This window comes from Corapipo altera, unplaced genomic scaffold (genome assembly GCF_003945725.1).
Source record: "Corapipo altera isolate COAL_440 unplaced genomic scaffold, ASM394572v1 54, whole genome shotgun sequence".
Taxonomy (NCBI): Eukaryota; Metazoa; Chordata; class Aves; order Passeriformes; family Pipridae; genus Corapipo; species Corapipo altera.
Genome location: NW_020884902.1, coordinates 3,486,732 through 3,509,766, shown reverse-complemented (window position 1 = coordinate 3,509,766; position 23,035 = coordinate 3,486,732). Strand labels below are relative to the sequence as shown.

At 36.1% G+C, this 23,035-nt stretch overlaps 1 protein-coding gene across 1 annotated transcript in view; it reads right to left on the bottom strand.

Annotated features, from left to right (window-relative positions):
• Positions 1 to 23,035, bottom strand: part of DNER (delta/notch like EGF repeat containing) — a 119,235-nt gene that overhangs the window by 18,505 nt on the left and 77,695 nt on the right. Inside the window, exons 6-8 of the mRNA XM_027650655.1 lie at positions 20,756 to 20,909; positions 17,172 to 17,285; positions 8,386 to 8,610 (exon numbers count right to left, since the gene is read on the bottom strand). Coding sequence (XP_027506456.1) covers positions 8,386 to 8,610; positions 17,172 to 17,285; positions 20,756 to 20,909 — 493 coding nt within the window. The remainder of the gene's footprint in view (positions 1 to 8,385; positions 8,611 to 17,171; positions 17,286 to 20,755; positions 20,910 to 23,035) is intronic.

Below are 23,035 nucleotides of genomic sequence, written 5' to 3'. Positions count from 1 at the left end.
AAGGTCTGTATTACACATTTCAAAAGGTAGTTTCAAATATGCCTTCATATTAAAAGCTGTTTCACGAAGAACAGTCATACAGAGAAGATACGTCATGGTAGGTTAACAGTGCATAAGAACACTCTTCCCACCCATACCACGGATTAATTTGGTTTAAATCAGTTAAATATCTAACCTTCTTAACTCATCAGAGCTGATATTCCCCTCAACCTTAATGATCACATCATAATACCAAGAATATGTACTTATAGTCTATGATACAATACTCTGCACTGGAACAGTGCTCATACACTTTTAAAAATCTTGATTTGCTCATTACATATAGCTGTAAAAGCAAGAGATGAGTGAACATACAATGAAAAAATACACAGAGGGCATGAATAAAGATGCCAGGGAAAAGGCCTAAAATATAAAGTGAGTGTAAGATTCTGCAGTGTGATTTTAGTTCTTCAGATAATCTCTAGTTAGTAGCAAAACTCAGAGATATGAAAGGAGGGAATCTTTCATGAAGAACCAAGGAGAGGGGCAAATTCTCATTTTAGTAAGTGATAATCTGTATTTGCTCTCCTGGTCTACATTTCCCCCAAAATTCTCAGAGAATCATACAAAATAGGACAAATGCCACCTCCAGGCAGTACTTGCATTCCCCCTCTCCCTTCCTATTATGGATAATTCAAAACAAAATTTTAGGAAGATACCTTAGTACTACTCAAGATTTTATATACAGGATCATCCATTTCATTCTGCAAATTGTCTTTTCATACGAAATAGTTAATTGGACCAGTAGCTTATTAAGAAACATTTCAGAACCACTTTTGCCAAAGCCATTAGCCAGGCAATACAGAATTAATTATGCTAAACATTATGGGGTTTCTTACTAGCCTACGATGAAGTTTATCTAGCTCATGGTTCTATGAAATATCCTTATGTGGTAAGATCTGTAGACAACATACAAACCACCAAAATCAGCAAACTTAAAAGAAAAACAGATGGGAATTCCCAGTATTCAACACCGATGTAATTCGACATTTTCAGAAAAAAACGTTTTCCACTTCTCACCTTTCAAAGGGAACGAAGGGAATTTGTGACTGAATACTTGCCTGGTTTCCAAAGTCAATACGAATTATGGTATCACCTCCTCGGGCTGCAGGCAGCCCACACTGCCAGATACTGCACACAGCGAGGGAAAGATGTTTTCTCTCTCCACGAGAGGGCAGGTGTCGCCCACACACCATTTCACCCTCATCGTCCTCACCCCGGTGCCAGCAGCTTCCTTCTGCTGGAGCTGCTGTGATGGAGAAAGTTCTGCTGTGGGAACAGGCACCCGAGGGAGAGGTTTGCTTCTCCTCATGGAGCTAAGAGGCACCATATAACTCTTAATGAGCATTTCTCGTTGTATTCCTGCTTTTAAATTATACTGATATATAAATCATGTAGTATACTGAATTCAGATATATATCTTCAAAAAGACTACAAAAAAAATTTCTTCAAAGAATTTAGATTGAAACAGGGGAATTTTTCTTAAATAACTTCAGAATAAAGAATTCTAGTGGAGTTGCTTCCTCTCTTTCTAAAAACGTTACAATTCTGTTGCTTTTAAATTCACAGCCAATGCCAAACACAGCTTTTTTGTGGTGTGTAACATTTCTGTGGACATATTCAGAAAGAAAGAAACAATTTGTACATTAACAACACTTCTCCAGGTACTGTGTCCTGAACTGGGAAAAAAAATACATTAGGCAATGCAGCTTCAAAAAGGGCAACTTCTTTTTTCCAGGTCACTTGAAATTGGAAAAGCCTTCAATAACATACTCTTCATGAACTCAATCAGAACTCAACAATGAAGGTCCCACTCTGATTTGCTCTCTTCAGAGGCTCAGGAATGGACAGGGAACCTAGAAAAAAACCTAAAATAAAGATGTCCCTACGTTACCTCTTTTCCCTCTGTGTGACAGTTCCTCTGCTACTGGTCTTTACAAAGGCAGAAACAGATCTGCTGCCACCCTCTTCTCGATTCCCAAGTTCTTCTTCCTCTTTCTTAAGCAACAGGGAGGCTGCCTTGAAGAGGATGGGTTATTTTCCTGATGCTGTCTGGCATGGCCTTCAGAGCCCTACATGCTGAACTGCACTGTCTTTGCACATGGTTGTTAAAAACTGCAGGAGAAAATGGGAAAGGAAGCATGCAATCTGTGTCATGCAGGATGATGAGGAGAAGCCATGGGCTTTGTCAAAAGCTTTGAGAACAGTTGACAGCAAAAGATACAGCAGAGGAACCTCTTGAGAATATCTGCACTACCAGGTTAAAAAAAGAGAGGCTTACTCTGCTTTTATAAATCAATAAAGAACAAAGCTGAAAGCATTTGAGCCTTTTTAGACACCAGCTCTTCAACTGTGATTCCTACACCTAACACTTCACCAAATCAAGGAAGCAGAACATAAAATCCCATCTTTATGGGAAGGCCTAATGAGGTACAATATGAGAGAGCTCTATTTTGTGGGGAACAGCATCAGTCCACATATATGGCTGTTCACTAACAGAGTTATATAGTCAAGGAGAATGCTATATAGTCAAGAAATGTGTTCAATGTAAGTTTGAGCTTATATAACAATTAAATAAGAGAAAGACAGAAGACTGCTCCAGATGGCAGGAAGGTAGGAAGGCATGCTCACCAGCCATGGCCAGATTGCATGGAAGGTTGTCTTAATGTAGAAGTGGAAAAAAGATGAGGAAACAGAAGCAATAAAGGGCTCGGTTGGGAAGACAGTCAGGAACTGGAATTAACCTAAAGTCACTTCTGCTGGAGCTTGCATACCCTGCCCCAGTTCCAAAATGTGGGAAGGGAAAAGAGAGAGAAAAAAAAATTGCTACTGCTACAGACAAATGTTGCACTGGCCTCTGCAAAGGCACTAAGACAAACCAATGCTCCCAGAACCACCTATGAAGTTGCATGAGCAGAAAATCAAGGGAAACATACTTCATGGTACCACTTCTGAAGTTACCACCATTCTTCACACCTTGTAGAATTTTTTCTGAAACTCCTCTTTTCTTTTTTCAAATGTTCTATATATGCCACTATATATGTACACATATATATATAAAGTAGAGGGCAGGTGTTAATGTCTGTACATATGCTTTGCAGTATTAAAATCTATACCCCTATGTCTTTAAGAAACCCAAATGCAAAACTTTGCTCCAATATTAAGTTACGCAACTTCTAGATAGATTTCTCCACCTTGGACCAGTCAAAGTTAAAAATACTGTATTAAATATTTGCATTTTAAATTTATAACAGCAGCTGTATTAAATTAATTGAGTATAAAGAAAAAAAAGGTTTAAGATAAAAGGTTTAAGAGGGGAGGAAACTGCTTTGAGATCCAGGGACTAAATAAATGTTCTACGAACAGATACAATGGGGTCTCACTGGTCTCACAAAACTGGCACTATATGAGAAATCAAACTAATGAGGACAAGAATTTTTATCTGAATTAGTTCTTTAACATGAGGTAAGCATGAAAACACATGACACAAATCTAATGTTCAAACACTGAGTATTTCTTTGTCACCTGTAAAGGGTCGGATGATGAATATTTATAACTGGGGCGTGGGAGCATATAATTAAAGATTTAAAGGTAAAGTTTCATGTGCAATTGAAAAATCATACACACAATACAAAGTAGACATAGTTGAATAGGCTTGGGAGTTCCACAGAGCCCCTCAGCAGACATTTGAAAAACCAGTATGTTCAACTTTGAAATAACTTACACTTCTTTCTCCCATTCAGGAAATAGGGACATTAAAAAGTATTAGATTTTTCTCCAAGTTATGTTATACAAATTAACTTTCCTGTACAAGCTAGTAGATGATAGAGATTATTTTTAATGACGCCCTCAATGAAAACCAACACACAAAAAATAATTAGTAGTAAATTCCTGATTGTGAATGTTCTGCAAATTGTGCAACTATGCAATGATAACTACTATCATTTATCATTCTTCAGATCTGTACCCTGGCCCAAAAAACATGGAAACCAAACTGCCTACCAAGCAAGGAGACTCGCAAAGACCTTGGGATAATGAGAACTGTTTAAAAGTCCTCTCTTATTTAATTTTTGAGGCAGAAGTAACACAGATGAAAATCCAACTGACACTGTGCCTGCTAGTAGAAACAGTGCATAAAGGAAGGATTACATTCAGGTCACAGACATAAGCAAAACTTTGCTTCTCTAACAGGAAATTATATGCTCTGTAAAATACCTTAAAAAAAAAAAAGAACAAAGGGAAAAAGAAAAAAAAAGAACACGACATCCTAGAGCTGAACACAAAAATATAAGTGGCAGGTTCTAAAGTTTTTAGAGCCATATGTTTCAGATGTACCAGATAACCAACATAGAAGAGAGTTCTAAAAGTGTCAGTTAATAAACTTATATATATATATATATGTATATATGTATGTGTATATATATATATTTTAAAAAATAATGTATAGGAATTAAGGGACATGTCTGAAACACTCCTGTTCAAAGAAGCCAGTGGTCTAGGAGCCGGCACACTGATGCTGAGAGCCTGCAAGCCTTTGTGGCTCTGCCTTGTGGTCAGGAGGCAGAGACCATTTCTTTCCTGCTGATGTGTGGCAATATCTTTATTATTAACCTTTGATAATGCTACTAAACTGCACACAAATTTCATTAATCTGCTTTACAAGTAATGTGACAGAGACTGTCAAAGTCTCTTCAGGCAAAATTGTAGATAGAATCCAGCTTCTTAATATAGCAGAGACTTAACTCATCCACTCTAGTGAACTGTTTTGCGATAGAGATACCAAAAATGTGGTAGGCCATGATCTGTAGTCATTACTTTAAGGGGTTTTTTTTAGTAATTGCAACCTAAGAATCCTCAAATTTAATTGCTCTTATCTGCCTTACACACAATAATTATGCAAACTACCAGGAAAGTGTGTCTCCTAAATGATGATCTACACAGAATAGACTCCCAATTATCTACTATCCCTTTAACTCATGGGGAAAATCCCTGAACATAATTGGTTCAAATTCTACTGCTATGACTTAAAAAAAGTCCGTAACAGTATGTTCATAACAATGAAAAGGCATAAAAGAAGGAAACAAATGATCCTGTCCATTTCTATCTTGCTACCACTAACGTGCAGTTTTTTAATGATCTTCTGAAATAAGCTACCCAAGTTTTTAAATTGATAGATTAATGACAAGCTCACATAATTTGGTCTTTAGGTTCACCTCTACATGAAGCAAGTAATGCTAGTTTTAAAAGTGAAGTTTACAGCAGCCTATAAAATGTTTGGAAAAAAAGAAATCTTTTTTTGAACTTCAAACATGGAGCAACACAAAAGAGTTCAACTAAATAAGAGCTGAATGCAACCTCTATGGCTTCTCATCTGGCTAACTTTTAAATGCACAAATATTATTTAAATAAGTTTCCATAACATAGGAGGTCTAGGACTATTTCTAAGTCCTGAGACACACAGAATTAATTTGAACAAACCTAACCACCAACTTCTAATCAGGTTTAGGTGAAAAAGTTAAGAAAAAAAGTTTTTATTTGTCCAAGAATATTTAATTAGCTTTTTGTTGTTTGAACCACAAGCAAAGAATGTACTAAAGAACATTAAAACTTCCCAGGTTTACTTAGAAAGAGAAATGTCTAGTTTTTCCTACCATGGATGACTGTGGAAGGGGCACCTGTGCTGGACAGCTCCCAGTGCTACAGAAATTGGCTCCCTTTTGAGAACAGACATTTAAAAGAAAAAAATTTTTTTTACACTATTTCAGAAATTCAGGTTTCTGTTTACTTATCTTCCCATCACTTATACAGGTAGAGCATCTCTTCCTGTGTTTTGATTTTTACAATTTAAAGCATTTGAATCCTGACAATTCTTTTCAGAACTTCCCAGACCATACACAGAACCAGGAATCTTAAAAATGCTCATCATCAGTCTGGTTTTTACAGTCATCTGTGGTTTCAGCCATATATTAAAAACTGTTTAAAGACCAAGATATATTGATACATTTTGATCACTTTCCTTGTTGTCCAACATTAGGCAGCCTCTCAACTCATTTGTTTTTCCACCATCTGTTGGGATGTTTCTTGGCCACACCCCAATGGTTTGAAACATTCCATAGCTAGAAAACAGTAGTTTTCTGTTATGAATCCAAACAAGTTAACAAAATACTCACCAGCCAAACAAGGAATAGACTGATGCTACCAAATATCTCTCACAGTCCTACCCGCTGAGTACTTTTTTCCTGTATTTCTGGATTTTTTTTTTCCTAACTTCAAGTTTTTTTCCCTGTTCATTCCCTATGCTGTTTAGTCCTTCAGGGAGGTTTATTGAGGAGAATAATATCCAAAATGAAGGAGTAAATATTAAACTATTAAATACTCATTCCTAAAAAGGAATGTAGGAAAAGAGCACTTGGCAATTTCAAATACCTTCAATCAAAATGACACTTTGTCAGACATGGAACCAGTTATATGGTATGAATTCCAGTTTATACTTTTGATAAGACAGGATATGCTGGCTCTATTTAAATATGATTAGGCTTATTGCCCTTCATCTCAACACCTTGTCCTTTTCTCTAAGGATTCCTGTATTATGCAAACAAACAGCGAAGGAATTAAACATTTAAAAAAGGAAGACTGAATACTTGTCATGAAAGATTTATCATCTTCGGTTCGCAAAACACATAAAACAAACCACGTGTTAGGAAATACACTTATGCACTACATAATGCCATTCTTCTTTTGAGATGGAAACTGCCCACACCATTCACAGAAATATTTGAGCTGAAAACATTTGAGGTCACTTAAACATCTGGACCTATCTTGCCATAAAAATCTACCTACCCTCTGGTTTCTGAAAAGTTGCACGCATGCAAGCAGAAGAATTGAGGATGCTTCCTGAAAATAAATGCTGTCCATAAAATAGAGACTGCCTTTTTTCTTGTTGATGTCATGGTTAAATACATTATTATGTTTCAATGATTAAAGCTTTTACATGAGATTCCTATAATCTTGTATGTATAAATTCACAAGTGATGTCAACAAATTAATTACAAGATAACACTACTGTGGTTTGGTCTGCATTTCAATTTCATATTTTTCTCCTTTTAAAAGAAGTATGTAATTTCACTGTAAATCTGTCAAATCCAACTACGAATTTCCACTAGCTTCCTTTCAGTTGTGAGTACCTCCAAAAAAACTTTTGATGGCTCCTTGAATGGCTCTTAACAGAAGTTAAATTCTGACACCTTCTAAAAATGCTGCATTAGTAGATTTCATTATAAAATCCCCATATTCACAAATATACACAAATATGAGATTGGCAGGATACCTGCACATCCTGTAACTGAGAAGGCAGAGATGGAGAATTGTGACTGGTTTCCCACATGACATGGAAGAGCAGCAGAGAGAAGGTATTTCTCTGAAAGGAACTTTGCAGAACAACGTGTGTGTCACAGTGTTATGTATATATAGACCTACTAACTATCCAGTATCACTCCTTTGTTAATCATTTGTACACTGAAAATCTGTTTTCCCCTTAATTTCTTCAGTTTTCAAGTGTATAGCTTTATAGGAACAGCCTTAAAAAAATATGCCAAAATTATTCAAATTATAACAAAGATTATTGGGTTTCACTCTGCAAGTCCTTAAGCGGAGGTGGACGTGTAGCACAGGATATCATTATTTCTAACTGCTACTTCAGCTATTAAATATCATTTCTAAAATGTATAAAGGAGCTATGGTAACCCTAATACTCTGTTACATTGGTACAGTGAATTGAAAAAACTCTAGAGCCGTGCAAAACGCTCCCCAGACACCATTCACTGCCAAGCTGAGTTGTCAAACAATTCCCAGCTGAGCCACCTTGCTGTACCCACCTCAGCAGCACCACTGGAACTTCTGAAGAGAGACAATTTATGGAAACATGGATGCTGAGACTAAACTTTGGAGTAACCAATTTTTTTCCTTCTCTGCCTTTGTTCAGCCACCTTGTTTGTTTCTACTTCTTTCCTGATGATCAGCACCAGATTTTGTAATTCCAGTGGCACAGATACCTCACCTTAAAAAGACTTATCCTGCAGACTGTGGTTTTGTAATACAGCTGTAGTGATTAACCAAGCCATATGGATCTCAGTGGGTATTGCCAGTGCTCACTCTGCAATTTTTGATTTTCCAAATGGAATGTGTAATGTGTAGATTCCTATCATTACTCTAAACAGATAAAACATCTGTTCAATGTGTTTTATAGACTGAAAAAGAAAAAAAAAAGTAAATAATTTAAAACTATATATGGAAGCTACATATAAAAATAGTGGAAGATTTACAAAGCGTGTAACTGCTTGTACCAACCAGGGTTACAGAGGCATCTGTAGCTGGTTCCAACACTGCGACAAATGCCATGTGCACATGGATTCAGGGCACAGAAGTCAATTAGCTGAGCACATGTAGGTCCTGTAAATCCAGGACTACAACTGCAGGAGAAGGCAAGTCTGTCTGCATAACAGGTCCCGTTGTTCTGGCAGGGAGATGATGCACAAGGGTCTATTTTGTCTTCACAAGAGGTTCCTAAAAACCCTAAAAGAGATAAGTGGTTTTGATGAGTAAGCATTTTGGTATGCATACAATTTTAATAACTAAAGCTTGTTAAAAGTAAGCCACTGATATATCTATATTCCTTTTTTTAAATTCTGTGAAAATTATGAAAATTAAGAAAACACAGACCTCCCAGATAATAAACTCTAATTTTGTCCACTAAAGATGCTTCAGGTAAAATCATACTATGATATGATTAAGGCAATGAATTGCAAAAATATTCACTGAAACTGATAGTGCTTATCTGCCTTCTGAGTGGACCTGACTGGAAAAGCAGAAGAGATTTTCTAAAGATCAGGAGCTGACTAGCCTGGAGAAGAAAGAAAAGCCAAAACTGACCTTTTTTTTATATCTCTTACCATATACAATGATTATACCAACCTCTTAAACAGAATGTGGGTTTACTTAAGCATCAATAATTTAAATGCCTTTTATAAGAACTACCTTGTCATTAGCATAAGAGACAATGATTTATTAAAGCAACACCAGAGAAAAAAATAGACATAAGGAAAAGGATATTCTTGCACGGGAGGTTTTTTAAAATCAGATGTAGGGAAGAACAAATTGCAGTACATTAACTACAGTTTGTGTCTATACATACACACATATCATATATGTAGTAACACAATGCATGGTTATCGCACCCAAAAGCCAGTCAGAATAGTACCTTTCCAAATAAAAGATCAAACTGTCCTTTCCATTCAGTTTTAATTTTTTTTGCTGAGTAGTTGGTCCATTTGTACAGACCAATCATTTTTCAGGCTTACAGTTCCCTGGATTATCTTGCACTGTAGAACAGCTACTAACCTTAGAATGGAATATTAAACAAAGGGGAGTAACCCACACAGAGCATACTACAGGGATCTACTCACACAATTAACGAGACTTAGATTATTGTAACTAAGAAAATATGGGAAGGTCACAACTCCTGTGTGAGTTCCAGACAAAACTAGGATGTTCTTGGCCACTGTTGGCAGCAGGATTTTAAGGGCATCTTCAAAATATTAGCTCCTGGACAAGTGACTTAAAAGGTCATGTTTCCTTCATATGTCCATAAGTCTCAGATCAGAGCTATGAAATGAAAAACATGGAAAAAGTAATCTAATTAACAAAAACAAACAAAACAAAACAACAACAACAACAACAAAATCCAGGGAATTTAAAAAAAAAAAAAAAGAAAGGAAGAAAGAAAAGAAGTAACCTACAGATTGAAATTTAACAGTTTAGGCATACATAACTCAGCAACTGATCAGGAAAGAAAAGCAGGTCTGGCAGGGTACAGGCGAAGAACAGGCAAGGCAAGACCCTTCTGCCCTCTCCAGGCAGGATTTTGCTATCCCATGGCTCTAATTGCTTCATGGGCTTTGTGAGGACCACCTGCTCACCAGTGTTGAACAGACAGAGCTTAAAAACAGACACTGGGAAAAAAAACCCAGATACTGGAATCCTGTATCAGAGGTCCCTCCTGTCAATAATAACTAAGCATCAGAAACTGCAAAGAACAGGAACCCTGAGATCAAGGATCTAATTCCAGGATCTAATTGTTTCACTGACAAATTTTAAAAAAAGCCTGTTATCATAAAATCTTGGTCAGATTTAAAAGAACCTGCAAGAGCTTTTAAGTATTACCAAGAGGAGGTCAGCCAATGAGTCCAGTGAAATCTCTATATTAACTCTGAAACCAGATTGAAAAGGATCAAGGAGATCTGAGGTCATCCAAAGACATTAATGCTGCTTCACTACAACCTTTGCAGTAATCTTCCCCACAAAGAGGAGCTTACTGGCAGATGGCTAATGTTTCAAGTGACAAAGCACTTCAAGAACATATGCAGGTTTAAAATACACCAAAACATGTTGCCCTTGTGCTATCTTTGACTGCTCTGTGAAATGTGTTTAGTTGATTCTGGAAGTTTAAATCTTTAGTATGAGTTAAATATCTGAAAATGCTCAAAGCAGCAAATCTGGAAATCTATTATTTTGGCATTTCTGAATGCACATTTAAATCCATACCAGTACAACTGTTGAAAATAAATAATGCAAGGAATAATCTTTAAAAATCAAATTCAGAGATGTATTGATTGAAAACAGAATCAAATACTGGAGGAAAAAAAATCGGTATTGTTTTCCTGCAGATAATTACCCCCTGAACTGCTCTTCAACCCAACTCTGCACCTAGGTCATTGTTGGTGTAACAAGGACATGACTGAAATGCAATCACTACTGGTAATTTGAGAGGTATGAATACAAAATATAAAAGGAATAATGCAGAAGGTAAAGCGGAAAGGCAATACTGGAAAATATTTATAATTCTAAAAACCAGAATACAATGTTGGTGCTTACATGGGTCAGGCCACTGGGCTCGTTGTCAAGAATAATAGTATTGAGTCAGGTGATACGCTTTATAAATTGCAACAGACCTCCAGGGCAGTGATTGAAAGCAGATCAGAAAATGTTTTCAGAGATAGAAAAGTTCCCCATAAAAGCCAGATTTCTCATCATGGTGGGATTTTAATTACTTTGCTATTGAAAGCAAAAGAGCCATGTGCAAATCAAGGAAGTTAAGCATTTTCTGAAGACACTGTAGACCTGTCTTTTATACAGATTGCAGAAAAATAACTTGTATGAATGTTGTGTTACATCCAATTCTGAGCGTTAGAAAAACGTGAAAAATTAAGTCTATGAATTGCCAGCACTTGGGATTACAAAGCCTTTAACTGTGAAGTACAGGAATAAGGAGTAAAAGAAATACAGGTAATTTATTTTCCCTATAGAAATTTGTCTTGGGAGGAAATAGAAATTGATGATATTTCACCAGAATTATGTAAAGACAAAAAAGATACTGATCAGATGGATCACAAAGTCATTATAATGTAGCTGTAAGATTTTGATTGAAAATCACCCTTGCTAAGTCTTTATGGATGAAGATGAATAGAGGCTAAATCCATTCAAGCATTAACTAGAAGTCTATTTAGAATAAGAGCAATTTGGGAAGGTGCCAGGTAAAAACATTAGATTAGCAGAGAGTACCAGAAACTAAACAGCCATAAAAAATTTTAATTAACAACAAAATGTTCTTGAGGTAAATTAAACTCTCTTGTGGTAATATGAAGAATTCGGCATTCTAATCACCAATAACCTTGGGAAATCTTCCATATCCATCAGCTGTGTGACCCACTTTCCCAGAATCCAGATAGTAAATAGGTTTATTCTGTGTAAACCTAAAGAAGTTGGAATCACATCTGCAAGATGTACTAGAGGAAAAGGCTTTTACATGAACGATGAAGGACAAAAAAAGTGAAGACCTTGCAATTTAAAACTATTCTAAATCTAGGTAAATAACTTCTGTTCTCTCAGTCAGTTACAATTCATGGTGACAATGTGCATTTTCTAGATGCTATGGCAAATCAACACATATGAATCACAACTTAGCATCTTCTATCACTGTCAAACACTTTTTTTTAAACCACAGAATCTGTAATAAGAGCATTCATAAATTTGTTGCTTTCCAGTATTTTCAGAAATAGCTGCAGATATTTCAGGACACTTTCGCTCAGTGTGTTGCCAGCAGTAGTTACCTGCAGCTAGTCAAATCAAACTGTCAACAGTAAAATAAAATCAATCCTGAAATGTGAATTTCAAGTGATCTATATGTTAAACTCTTAATCTCAAGCATTGTTTTCTCTCTGTTTTCTTCTAGAGTATGTCTCTGAAATCAATTATTGCTGAGGATCATTTTTCAAAAATATATTACCTTGAATGAAAATATTTCTGCCCCTTCTGTCAGAGCAGGTGACCTCCACATACAGCAAGTAGCAACAGCCTAAAAAGCCAAGCTCATTTTCTGTGGCTGGCCAGCTGAATTCATGCCATTTTAAACAAAGATTAATGTCTTCCTATAACACTGGATGCAGTTCATCTTTACTCATTATCAGGACATTAAATTTGTATGGAACAGAAACAAAGGTTTATTTTTTTAATATAACTGATCTGCACTTTGCTCATCATTCTCTGGTTTTGTTCAAAACCATAGTCCACTACCAATTTATTTTAATATTATCTTATCAGTGAAATTGACAAAAGCTCTCCAAATGTTTAAGAAACATTAAACAAATATATACACAAGTACCAAGTCTTATTCTGTCTAATTTTACAAAATTTGTATGTGGAAGTAACACGTTTCCCCCACACAAAATGAGGCAATTTCCATATAGTTTTTTTTCATTTTTAACAAAGATTTCCATTAATTTGGTAACTACATAAGCAAGGATTACTAGTTTCTACATTGTTGAAACATGTTTATCAATTTAATAACATTTGGCTATTCATTCAATGTAATGACATTTGCTTATTCCAAGCAGGGGGTTTTTTACATTTCAAATATTTTTTTATATATTTAATTCCACTTCAGGGTACTTTGGAAATACACATAACTTCTCAGTGACATAAAGAAAATAGAGCAACCAAACTTATAAATTGATAATCAGTACACCAATCAACTCAAATAAAATTTATTAATGTTACTGTCAATACAGTAGTATGTTATATATTACAAGAAGGGGAAGAAAATCAGGGGATTTATGGAATCATTTTGAACACAAATTTCAAATATTCATATTCAGGTTGACATGTTTACTATGTGTAGGTTTTTAGAATGTCTAGAAATTCCTTTGCATGATCATTTGAATGTAATATTTGCTAAATGTATGTTTATTAACATGAAACTTTTGAGAAGACAATCAAAGATCCCCACCCCATTGTAAGCAAAAGATCCCAGATATCCTTTTCAAATTAATAGTGTCAAAATTTTAAACAAATTCTTTGGTCCTTAGTATTACTTAAGCTACTTCTCTATAAATTTGAGTGTAAAATCCAATTTGCTCTTTAGTACAGGTGACTCAACAACTTCAGGTAACAGTTTATTTTCTGGCATATTTTGAACATAAAACCTACAATGCATCCCACAGAAAATGAAATCTACAAGCATAATGAGATTTTCTTTACTAAAGGACTCTTAAGGTAGCAAAATTTTCTAAAGAATAATCATGAATTGTTCACATCTGAGATAAGCTGCTTTTTCAGTGCCTCAGATCTCACCTTCTGTCAGTTATCACATCCTTCTTTCATGAACCAGCGATCTCATTTGTAAAAGAAATGCACAATCTCGAGATCATTCCTCATTGTTTCCACCTCATTCCTTTATCTGTCATCTTCTTCTCTTCCCTTTGTGATACTTTCCATATTTTCTTATCCTTTTCTGCCCAACCACATTATATCTCCAGTCTGTAGTTCTTACACATACATAAGCTCCTTGGCCACCTTTCTGCAGAGTGCTGAATTAGCACTACATAAAGAAAAGCCCTTTCTCAACAAGCAATTACTATTAAGCACAGCAGGAGAATAGCAGCAGGGCAAGAGACCTTCAATTAGAAAACTAGGGCGTTGGTAGGGGGTTTTTAATGGAAAATTTGAAGACATGCTAAAAATAGCAAATGTACAAGTTACTGCTTCTGCAATTTTCAATTAACTATCCTTTGTTGTGTTTACAAAAATTACCAATTTTCTTCAAAACCCAAACAAAAGCTCTCAAAATATGCCTCTGTGAGAGGATAACACCTGAAAAGAAGTAAGAAGGATCAAGGGACAGTCAGTAGTAAATGTAGGTAATACATTTTGCTACATCAACTCTGTCCTTGCACAAAATATCTGAATTCTTGGGCTCATTGGCATTAGTAGACCTCCCAGAACAAAATGGAAAAGCAACACCTTTTTACTTAATATGCCCAGTAGGCCACTCCAGAGCAATAGCCCAGGCCCTGTAGACAGGCTGTGTCTGCACCAACACTTCTCTCTTCATGGTGACGACATGGGTAGGAAGCACAGCTGTGTGACTTCATGGGAAGCATTCACTCTTGGAACCAACTGCAATTATTAGGGAGAATCTTTGGGATTGCTGTTGAGTTATCACAGGCTGACACAAGAAGAGCACCATGCAAACAAGATGTCATTTGTTCCCACAAACCTAAGAATGATTTTTTTATGTCCAAGGAACTAAGAATCAGACACTGAGCACATAAAACTATTCTTCCTAAGGGAAATAATCCTGGAGAGTCCAGAAAGTGATTCCTGAAACACTCTATCCCCTCCAGAGGCTTTCTCTACATTGGTAAATAACGCACATCAATGCACAAAACCTGATTTCAACGGGAGTTACAAGTGTATTTCAGTAAAACTTTTGGAAATTATACTGAGAGACTAGAACTGGTAACTCTACACAGGAAGTTTCAGGAAGATGGCTGAAAAAACATTTGCCTATCAACAAAGGCTAGGAGCAGAGAGGTACTTCTTGAAGATGTTAAGGAATTGTTTCAGCTCTTTCTTTCCTCTGGAAGGGTCAAAAATCACACTGTGTCTTTAAGGAAAGTCCAGAAACCATTGAAAACCTCAAGGTTCCTGGCAGAAAAGGGGCACAAGCTTGTAACACGTAATAAGAACAGAAGTACCAAGAAACAAAAAGACCAGACTACTGAAAAACTGATACCACTGTGCCCTGAAGGAAAAAGAGCAAAGCATGAAGCCTGAACATTAAGATAGTACAATAACTGCCAAAATAAGCCTACTTAAAGCAGAGCACTCAAGAGAAACAATTGGAAACTCATCAATCACAAATATGGATCAGTGGAAAAGAAAGAAGCAGAAGATAAATATTCAAGGAGCAAAGCAGGTGACAAGGTTGAGGAATCAAATAGCTTAACACAGAGAGAGCCAAACACGAGCAAACAGAGAAAAGGAACGCAAGTGACTTGGTTCTTCTGCAGCAAAAAAGCTGCTACCAGTGGGAATGCTGCACATCAAGCACTGGTACATCAAGTAACCTCTCCATCAGCATCCTGGGGGCGGGAGGATTTCCTCCCCTGTGCTCCAGGTCTCCCCCACAGCACAGAGGCCCAGCACGGGGCCCTTGGCACAGCCAGTAGGTGCATTTATAGGAGCAGCAGTGCCGCCAGCAGTGCCAGGGCCGGCGGGCCAAGCAGAGCTGGCAGCCTCCCCACTCCCCTGACAGACTAATTGCCCCTGGCACAAGCTCCCCGAGCCGGAGAGCAGCCACAGCCCCCCACAGCGACCGAGGCACAAATGCCATTTAGCAGGCACTGGGAGCAGGGCAGCGCGGCCCAGCCACAGCCCCACAGCACACCCACGACACAGGAAGGGCAACGTGGCCATCCAGGGATCTCAGCCCCCCAGTAACCCCAACCCGTGGCCAGCGTCACAAATGGCAACAGGAGAGAAGTCAAGACATGGTCAGCACATTCACTCATAGCTCAGCAGCAGCAAGCAACTGAAGTATGCCACACACAGAAACAAATAGGGCCAATCTAAAGCAACCAAAAATCCCAATAGCTTTTCTTCCTGACATTTATCATTGGAAGGATCACTTCCTGCACAGCATCCTTAAAGGCTCTTAAACAGATTTCCTAAGGAAAATGCAAGCAAATTATTCACCAAGCCTAACATCTAATATTTTTCTTGCTGAATTCTGCTACTAGTTATAACAGAAACAATTTTTGAAATTCTACCAAATACAAGATCTGCACTGCTGTCAAGATGTCAGTGTGTTTCAACACAGCTGTTAAGTGCTAAAGCATGCAACTTAAGAAAAGCAAGGAATCAGTCTAAAGAAATCACAAATAATCATTATTAAGCAAGCAGATGTTACTGGAGAAGTCATCAAAGACTTGCACCCCTAGAGTAAGCATAAGGTGCTAGCAGAACAAAAACAACATCCACAGATCAAGTAAGGACAAAAATATAATTAATTCAAAGCTCTAATCTTAATTATAAATAACTAATAGAAGGCTTCATAATTGAAAGCTTCCACTCATGATAATTTTTTAATACGCAGTTTAGACATCTGTCATTGCAGTCAGCTCAGGTTACAAAAGCACACACCAGCATTGGGGTGTCCTCGTTTCACACAGTTATATTTACAGAGTTTACCAGTGACACTCAGTGAAAGGAATATGTCCAAACTGGAAGGAGAAGGAATTAAAATACTGAGGATTGAAATAATTCCTTTAGTTTTGAGTTATTACTCTTACACACATTTTAGCCAACTGGCCTATATGCAGAAATGTGCAAATGCTACAAGGGAGGCATCTTTTTCTCACACATTTAGTGGGCAAAATAAAAATAAGATCACATCCTAAGTCTCCTCAAATTAACCTTTCTCACAGTGCTGGAGCCTGATTTCTATTGTAGAATGAAAGAACATTTCTGCACCACATATACGCTGAAACACTCAGCCCCTGCCACACTTCCTATCCTCTTGCTGACTATACAAGCATTTCTCATCTGGATGTTTTTTTTCTGCTTACAATTATGGGCTAAGGTACAATTTTAAAAATATTTTAATACATGTATCAATATAACTGAAAATTTATATATATATATATATATATATATATATGTATATTTATATATATAACTGAGTACACACTACAAAACACCAGTTTGTATGAGGTACTAAACAGGTGCTTGCTGTTTACCTTCTGGGCATTGACAAGTGAATCCATGGATGTTGGATGAGCAGGTACCTCCATTTTGGCATGGCTGCTGGATGCAATGATCAATCTCTGACTGGCACAGCTCTCCAGTGTAACCTACAAAACACACACAATATTCAGAAAATAGAGTAAAAGTGACGGTTTACCACAAAATGTATTACTAGTCATCCAAACGGTAACAATACTTTTCTTGAATAAAATTAACCAAAATAATAGAATCCAGGACGGTCTTCTAATTCTTTATAAAAATGAGATTTCTAATTAAAATGTATTCTTCACTGGAGAAACATAAATAAGTAGCACAAATCTGGAGGTTATATCAACTGTATTTTAATTAGAGTAATATTCTGACAGCACTAATACAATGGAGATAGGTGCTCAATACTCATCGGCACCCCTATAACCAAAAAAATAAGTAATTTTGGAAAGATTTTCAAATGCATCTTGAATCTCAAGTCAATAATCTTTATCAAGACTTCAAACAGAACTTGACACTATGAATTATTTGTGCATATGCTGAATGACTGTCATTTGCTACTTCTGGGCTTCAAAAAGAGTGTTTATTTTAAGTGGGAGCTGTGAAGAATTGCTCAGCACAGTTGCAAACTCCTCCAAATAAGCTCCTATAAGTTCACAAGCTACAGATTGTGTGTACTGTACTATTTGACCATAAGTCTGCTTTGTTCCATATGTCTGATGTCTGTAACACATCCCCAGAAAATGAACAAACTTAAAAATACAGTCTAAATGATTATACACTCCAAACTTTAATTCCTTAACAAATACCACACATTCCCCTTTTCTAATTTTTATTTACCTCCAAGAAACTCTCTTGAATGCATGACCGAAGAAGAAACTAAATGCTACACACAAACACTATTTTTTTTAAAGGAATCCTACATAAAATTGTAAATATCTTCCATAACAAGCACATTTAACTCAAGATCTGGTGTTAAAGACTAGTAAGCTATGACCAGGTGACACTGTTAGTACACTGCTAGAAACAGGTATACAAGACAAAGACCCCAAGGTGAGAAAGAGGACATGCCTGGACCAGGATTTTGCTGATGCAGGGGGAAAAAGGAAAAAGAAGGGAAACCAAACCAAACAAGGGGAGGGGGAATCGGTTTTTTTTTAAATAATTACTTTTAATACAATCAAAATTTAACTTTATGTGTCTTTTGGGCAGGTTAATACCCATACCTGTTCAAACCCATTGGTATCACCATAAAACAGCTGTCAACACAGTTATATTTGGAGTTGCTAGAGCACTACTACAGAAATCTTCCAGTGTTATATGCTATAGAGACCTGAATTATAAACCCATTCTCTGCAATGCAAAACCTGAAGAAAGAAGCTCTGTTGTATGTTGTCATATGATTCTATGAATTAACCTAAACTGGAGAAAAATAATGAGGTTGAAAGCCAGAACTCTGGTCTCATAAGGCAGGCCTTCTGGACAAGGTTGAGCCATTTGGAGGCCACTTTCCAGCCTCACTCTGGAAAACTAGTGATTTTCTGCAATTTCAGTTGATCTCCAACAATGAAGTATTACAGAAGACTACATCCACAGATTTCTTTCATCTGCAGGCTTCCAAGTTCTCACATTCAGCTGATTATTTTTGTCAATCATAACACAGTATTGAATATGCTTAACTCATTTAATTTTTTTTCCATCTTTGAATGTTACCAAGCTTGTGAAGGTTAAAAATTACCCTGGAATACAGATATCCAAAAGAACATGGCACAGAAAGGCAGCACAGACTGTGCTGCTCTGAAGCTCACTACAAGAATCTGACTTCCTGTGATTGCCATTACAGCTGGCAGGAAAACTCATCAGAGATAATATTTTATGACAGATTTGCAAAAATAAAGATGTCCTATCTTATCATTATCTATAGGGCATGTTTTGTCCATCTGAAAGACAATATGATTCAGGAATATCATAGCAAATATGCCACAAGGGCTAGAAATGCAGAGGTGCTGAGCAATCACCATGGGGGGCTAGGGAGAAAGCAGTTTTCTGGTGAGATACACATAAAGAATCCTTACACCTCTGCATTTTGTGCTGATATTTAACTTCGTAACATTTCCTTCCATTAGAATTTGGGAAACAATCATAGTCACATACAAATGCTTCTGAAACTTGCATATGGAGACATTTATGATCATTAAACACTTATCTACCATTTTCTTTAATATTTTTCTGTATGAAATGAATTTTTTTTTCTAGAAATTCGAAGTTAAATGAAAACAGTTCATTTTCCTGACTATTTTTTGATGTGTGGATGCAAATTTTGGTGGAAAAAATAATTATGCATAGAAACACAAACCACTGAAGTCAACAATGATTGAACCATCTGAATAACATTAGACACTTGCTATTAAAAAAATAGGAAGATTTATTTTACAAAACTTGAAATATAAACATGATCATAATGTGTGAAGGTCACAGAACACTGAGATCATCAATTCCAACCTTCAACAACACACACTAAACCACACCACGAAGTATATTTATGTTACTCTGCAAAACTTAATTGTACAATCTGAAAATATGAAGATATCCAAGTGGAAACACCTTAGGCTTTAGAACTAAAACATCAGAATTATCATAAATATTCCACTTTTTTTTCTTACACACCTACAACCAATAATTTTGAAGTATTTGAAAAATATTTTATATTAAAATTATATTCCAGTAAAAATTTCAACTTCATGGAATTCAGGCAGGTTTTTTTAGAATCACTATTGCATGCCTTCTGAGGTAGGGAATTTGAAAATAGATATTTAACCCAACAGTACTTGATGTAAAACAATTTCCAGGGTAATTATTTCAATAAAAGCAAACAAACGGTTTTGAAATATAAAGTTCAGATAGAAGACTTTTCTATAACAGCCATTTAGTAAGGTTTTTTTCCAATAACATGTATCTTTAATTTACCCTCCAGCATATGATCATCACTTTTAGTTTAATTTTAATTTCAGTGACGATGTCAATTATAATTTGATCCAATTTTTAAAGCAAACTCTTAACTTCAGATAAATTAGACACTTGTTCATTAAGCAAACCTATGAACTACTCAGTTTATTTTATGAATTTTTTTAAAGCTTTCAAAATCTAAGTTAATTCTGAGGAATGGTCCAAGAACTGCATAGCATAGAGAGAATTTTCTCCCATTTGATTGGTGCAACATACAGAAAGAGTTTACTAGTTACAACGAAAGCATGTTTATTCAACAGCTAGTTTTAACATATAATTAAAATCTGAAAACTGGAAAAAATCTGATTAGGAAAAAGCTGATGTAAACAAAATTTTGCTTACGTTTTCTTAATAGTTAAAGTTCTATTGGTTATGAACAATTCAGTCATTAGGTTATGGTTTAGACATGTGCTTTCAATGGTGTTTTTCAAATGAAGAATCTTTCACAGCCTTTTGAAAACTGCCCTCAATGTTGTTGTATTTTCCATCTTTCCCGGTATCTGCACAGTTCACTGCTCAGCAAAACATGTGCCCTGGATGTCCAAGCAGAAATGCATTATTCAAAGTGTAACACAAAACCTACCAGGCAGGCAGCTGCAGGTGAAATTGTTCCTGTCGTGTTTCTGGGCCACATCGGTACAGGTCGCGTTGTTCTGACAGGGCTGGCTCTGACAAGCATCGAATTCTTCACACAGGGAACCCTTATAAGCATCTTCACACTCACAGAAAAATGTTGCCTAAAAAACAAACAGGATATGTACTTCCAAGTATATTTTCAAAGATTATGTTTTCATTTAATACCCTACTGAACATAGATGTTTGGGTTTCCTGTTTATAACAACAACAGTTGCCATAGATACATCAAATACTTAACCCTGCACTAATTCTTCAGCTAAAATTTTTTATGATGTCAGGTCATTTCATCCAGACAAGGAGGCTGGGATCAGATCCATAATATCTAAATCACTATAAATCTTTTCTTCCATTCCAGAAACTAGATTTATAGGCTGAAATAACTGTCAGGAGAAGTAATGTGCAGATTTACTGTAAAAAAATCCTACTACAAATATGCACCCTTCAAGGGAAGGGCAGGACTGGCTCCCAGGGGGTCACTTCAGTGGTGCTTCAGCAGTAACAACCCCTTAAATTTTGTTAAAATATGTCTTCGTCCCAATGTATTCATTATTTTTTCCAAACCCTGCTGCTTAATAAAAAAATAAGACCACTACCCCTGCTAAAGGTTTAAAATACCTATTGAAGGCATGATATGACATTTTTAGTAATAATATAATTAAAATTAGATTTAAAAAATCTTTATGTCACTAACATTGCCAAGGAAGGTTCAAAGAAAGGAAGCAAGGTAAGTTATCTCATCTGTAGTATAGATTTAGATTAAATATCTATCTGAATTTGCTCAATAAACACTAGATGGCAACATCACTCACTCTCACGTTTCAAAGCCAGATCATAAGGGCTGGAACCCAGCTGTCCCATGCACAGACATTGTAATGCAAATGTGCATGGAAGTAGAAACAAAAAGAAGGGAGTCTTCTATTTTACTCGTGTTTGCTTCATATGAATAAACATCTGTGGCTTAAGTAGGAAATAATCATCTTCACATAAATAAAAAAATTTACTCAGTAAACCCCAGATTTCAATCTTCCTTACAAATACCTCACTGGTAGAGTTATACAAGGATCAATATGATACATCTCTAAAACTCAAAATGATGGGTATGTTATTTATCAGGAGTGCAAGAAGTCCTTGCTAATGTATTAAGAGTACAGTCCGTAAATGTTCTGGAATTTACCCAAGCCTCTTCACAAAATAGCTCTGAATATCTCATATATTAGAAATGACAGGTTTCCAAACAAGGCTGCAGTTCAACAGAAAGTCAGGCAAGCAAAACAGAGTAAAAATTATTGTACTCCAGTAGTACCGTAACTTACTTTAAATATAATTCATGTGAGCTGTCTACAGAGACACAAGCAGCCCGGTTCTGCCTGCACTATCATCCTGTTATAGCAATATAAATATTAATACATTTAAACAATGCAACAATCAGCCACTGCTTCAACAATATTGATTAAATAGGAAGTTAAGAAAAGCTCAGATAATATTGATATCACTCTAAGAGTTTCATACAGGCGTCAATTTACCATAAAGAGTAGTTAACAAAATGGGTTTTGAAAGCTGCAAAAGAAAAGCATTGTAACACTTCAAACTGAAATGTCTAATGACAGATAACAGTTGTGAGGTGCTGACAAGTTATTCTATAGAAAAGATTAGGTGTTATTGTCACTTCCCCCAACTGATACTGTTTCCCTGAATAACTAACATGTACTAGCATATTTGAGGAAAACTAAGTCAAGAAACAGCGCCACATTGCCACACCACCAGTATTAATGTCACTATCTAAGAACTCGAAAAACATCTACTGTCAATAAACAGTTCACCTGTCTATTTTACTTGATTAAGCGAGTGCAAATCTATAATATATCATTTTGGATGGCAATAAAATAAATTTCTTAAATAATCTGCTATTATGCAAGCTGTATCATATTATAAATACAGTTGGAATATAGTAATGTTTTCCCTATTTTAAGTAAGCAGAGTAATAAGTACTTTTTTTTACTATAGTAAAGAAACTGTTAAGAGGACTAGAATAAAATTAATGTCTACACTTTCTCTTGCTGACAAAGACTTTCAGTATTTATTACAACTCCCAGTGGTTGCTATAATATTTGAGCAAAACATTGCTGTATGATAAGATAATTACATACTTTGTATTTAAGAGTATATTTGACTTAGGAAACCTAAGTCCATATGCAGGGCAGCTTGGTTTCAGGTCTACATTAGGGTT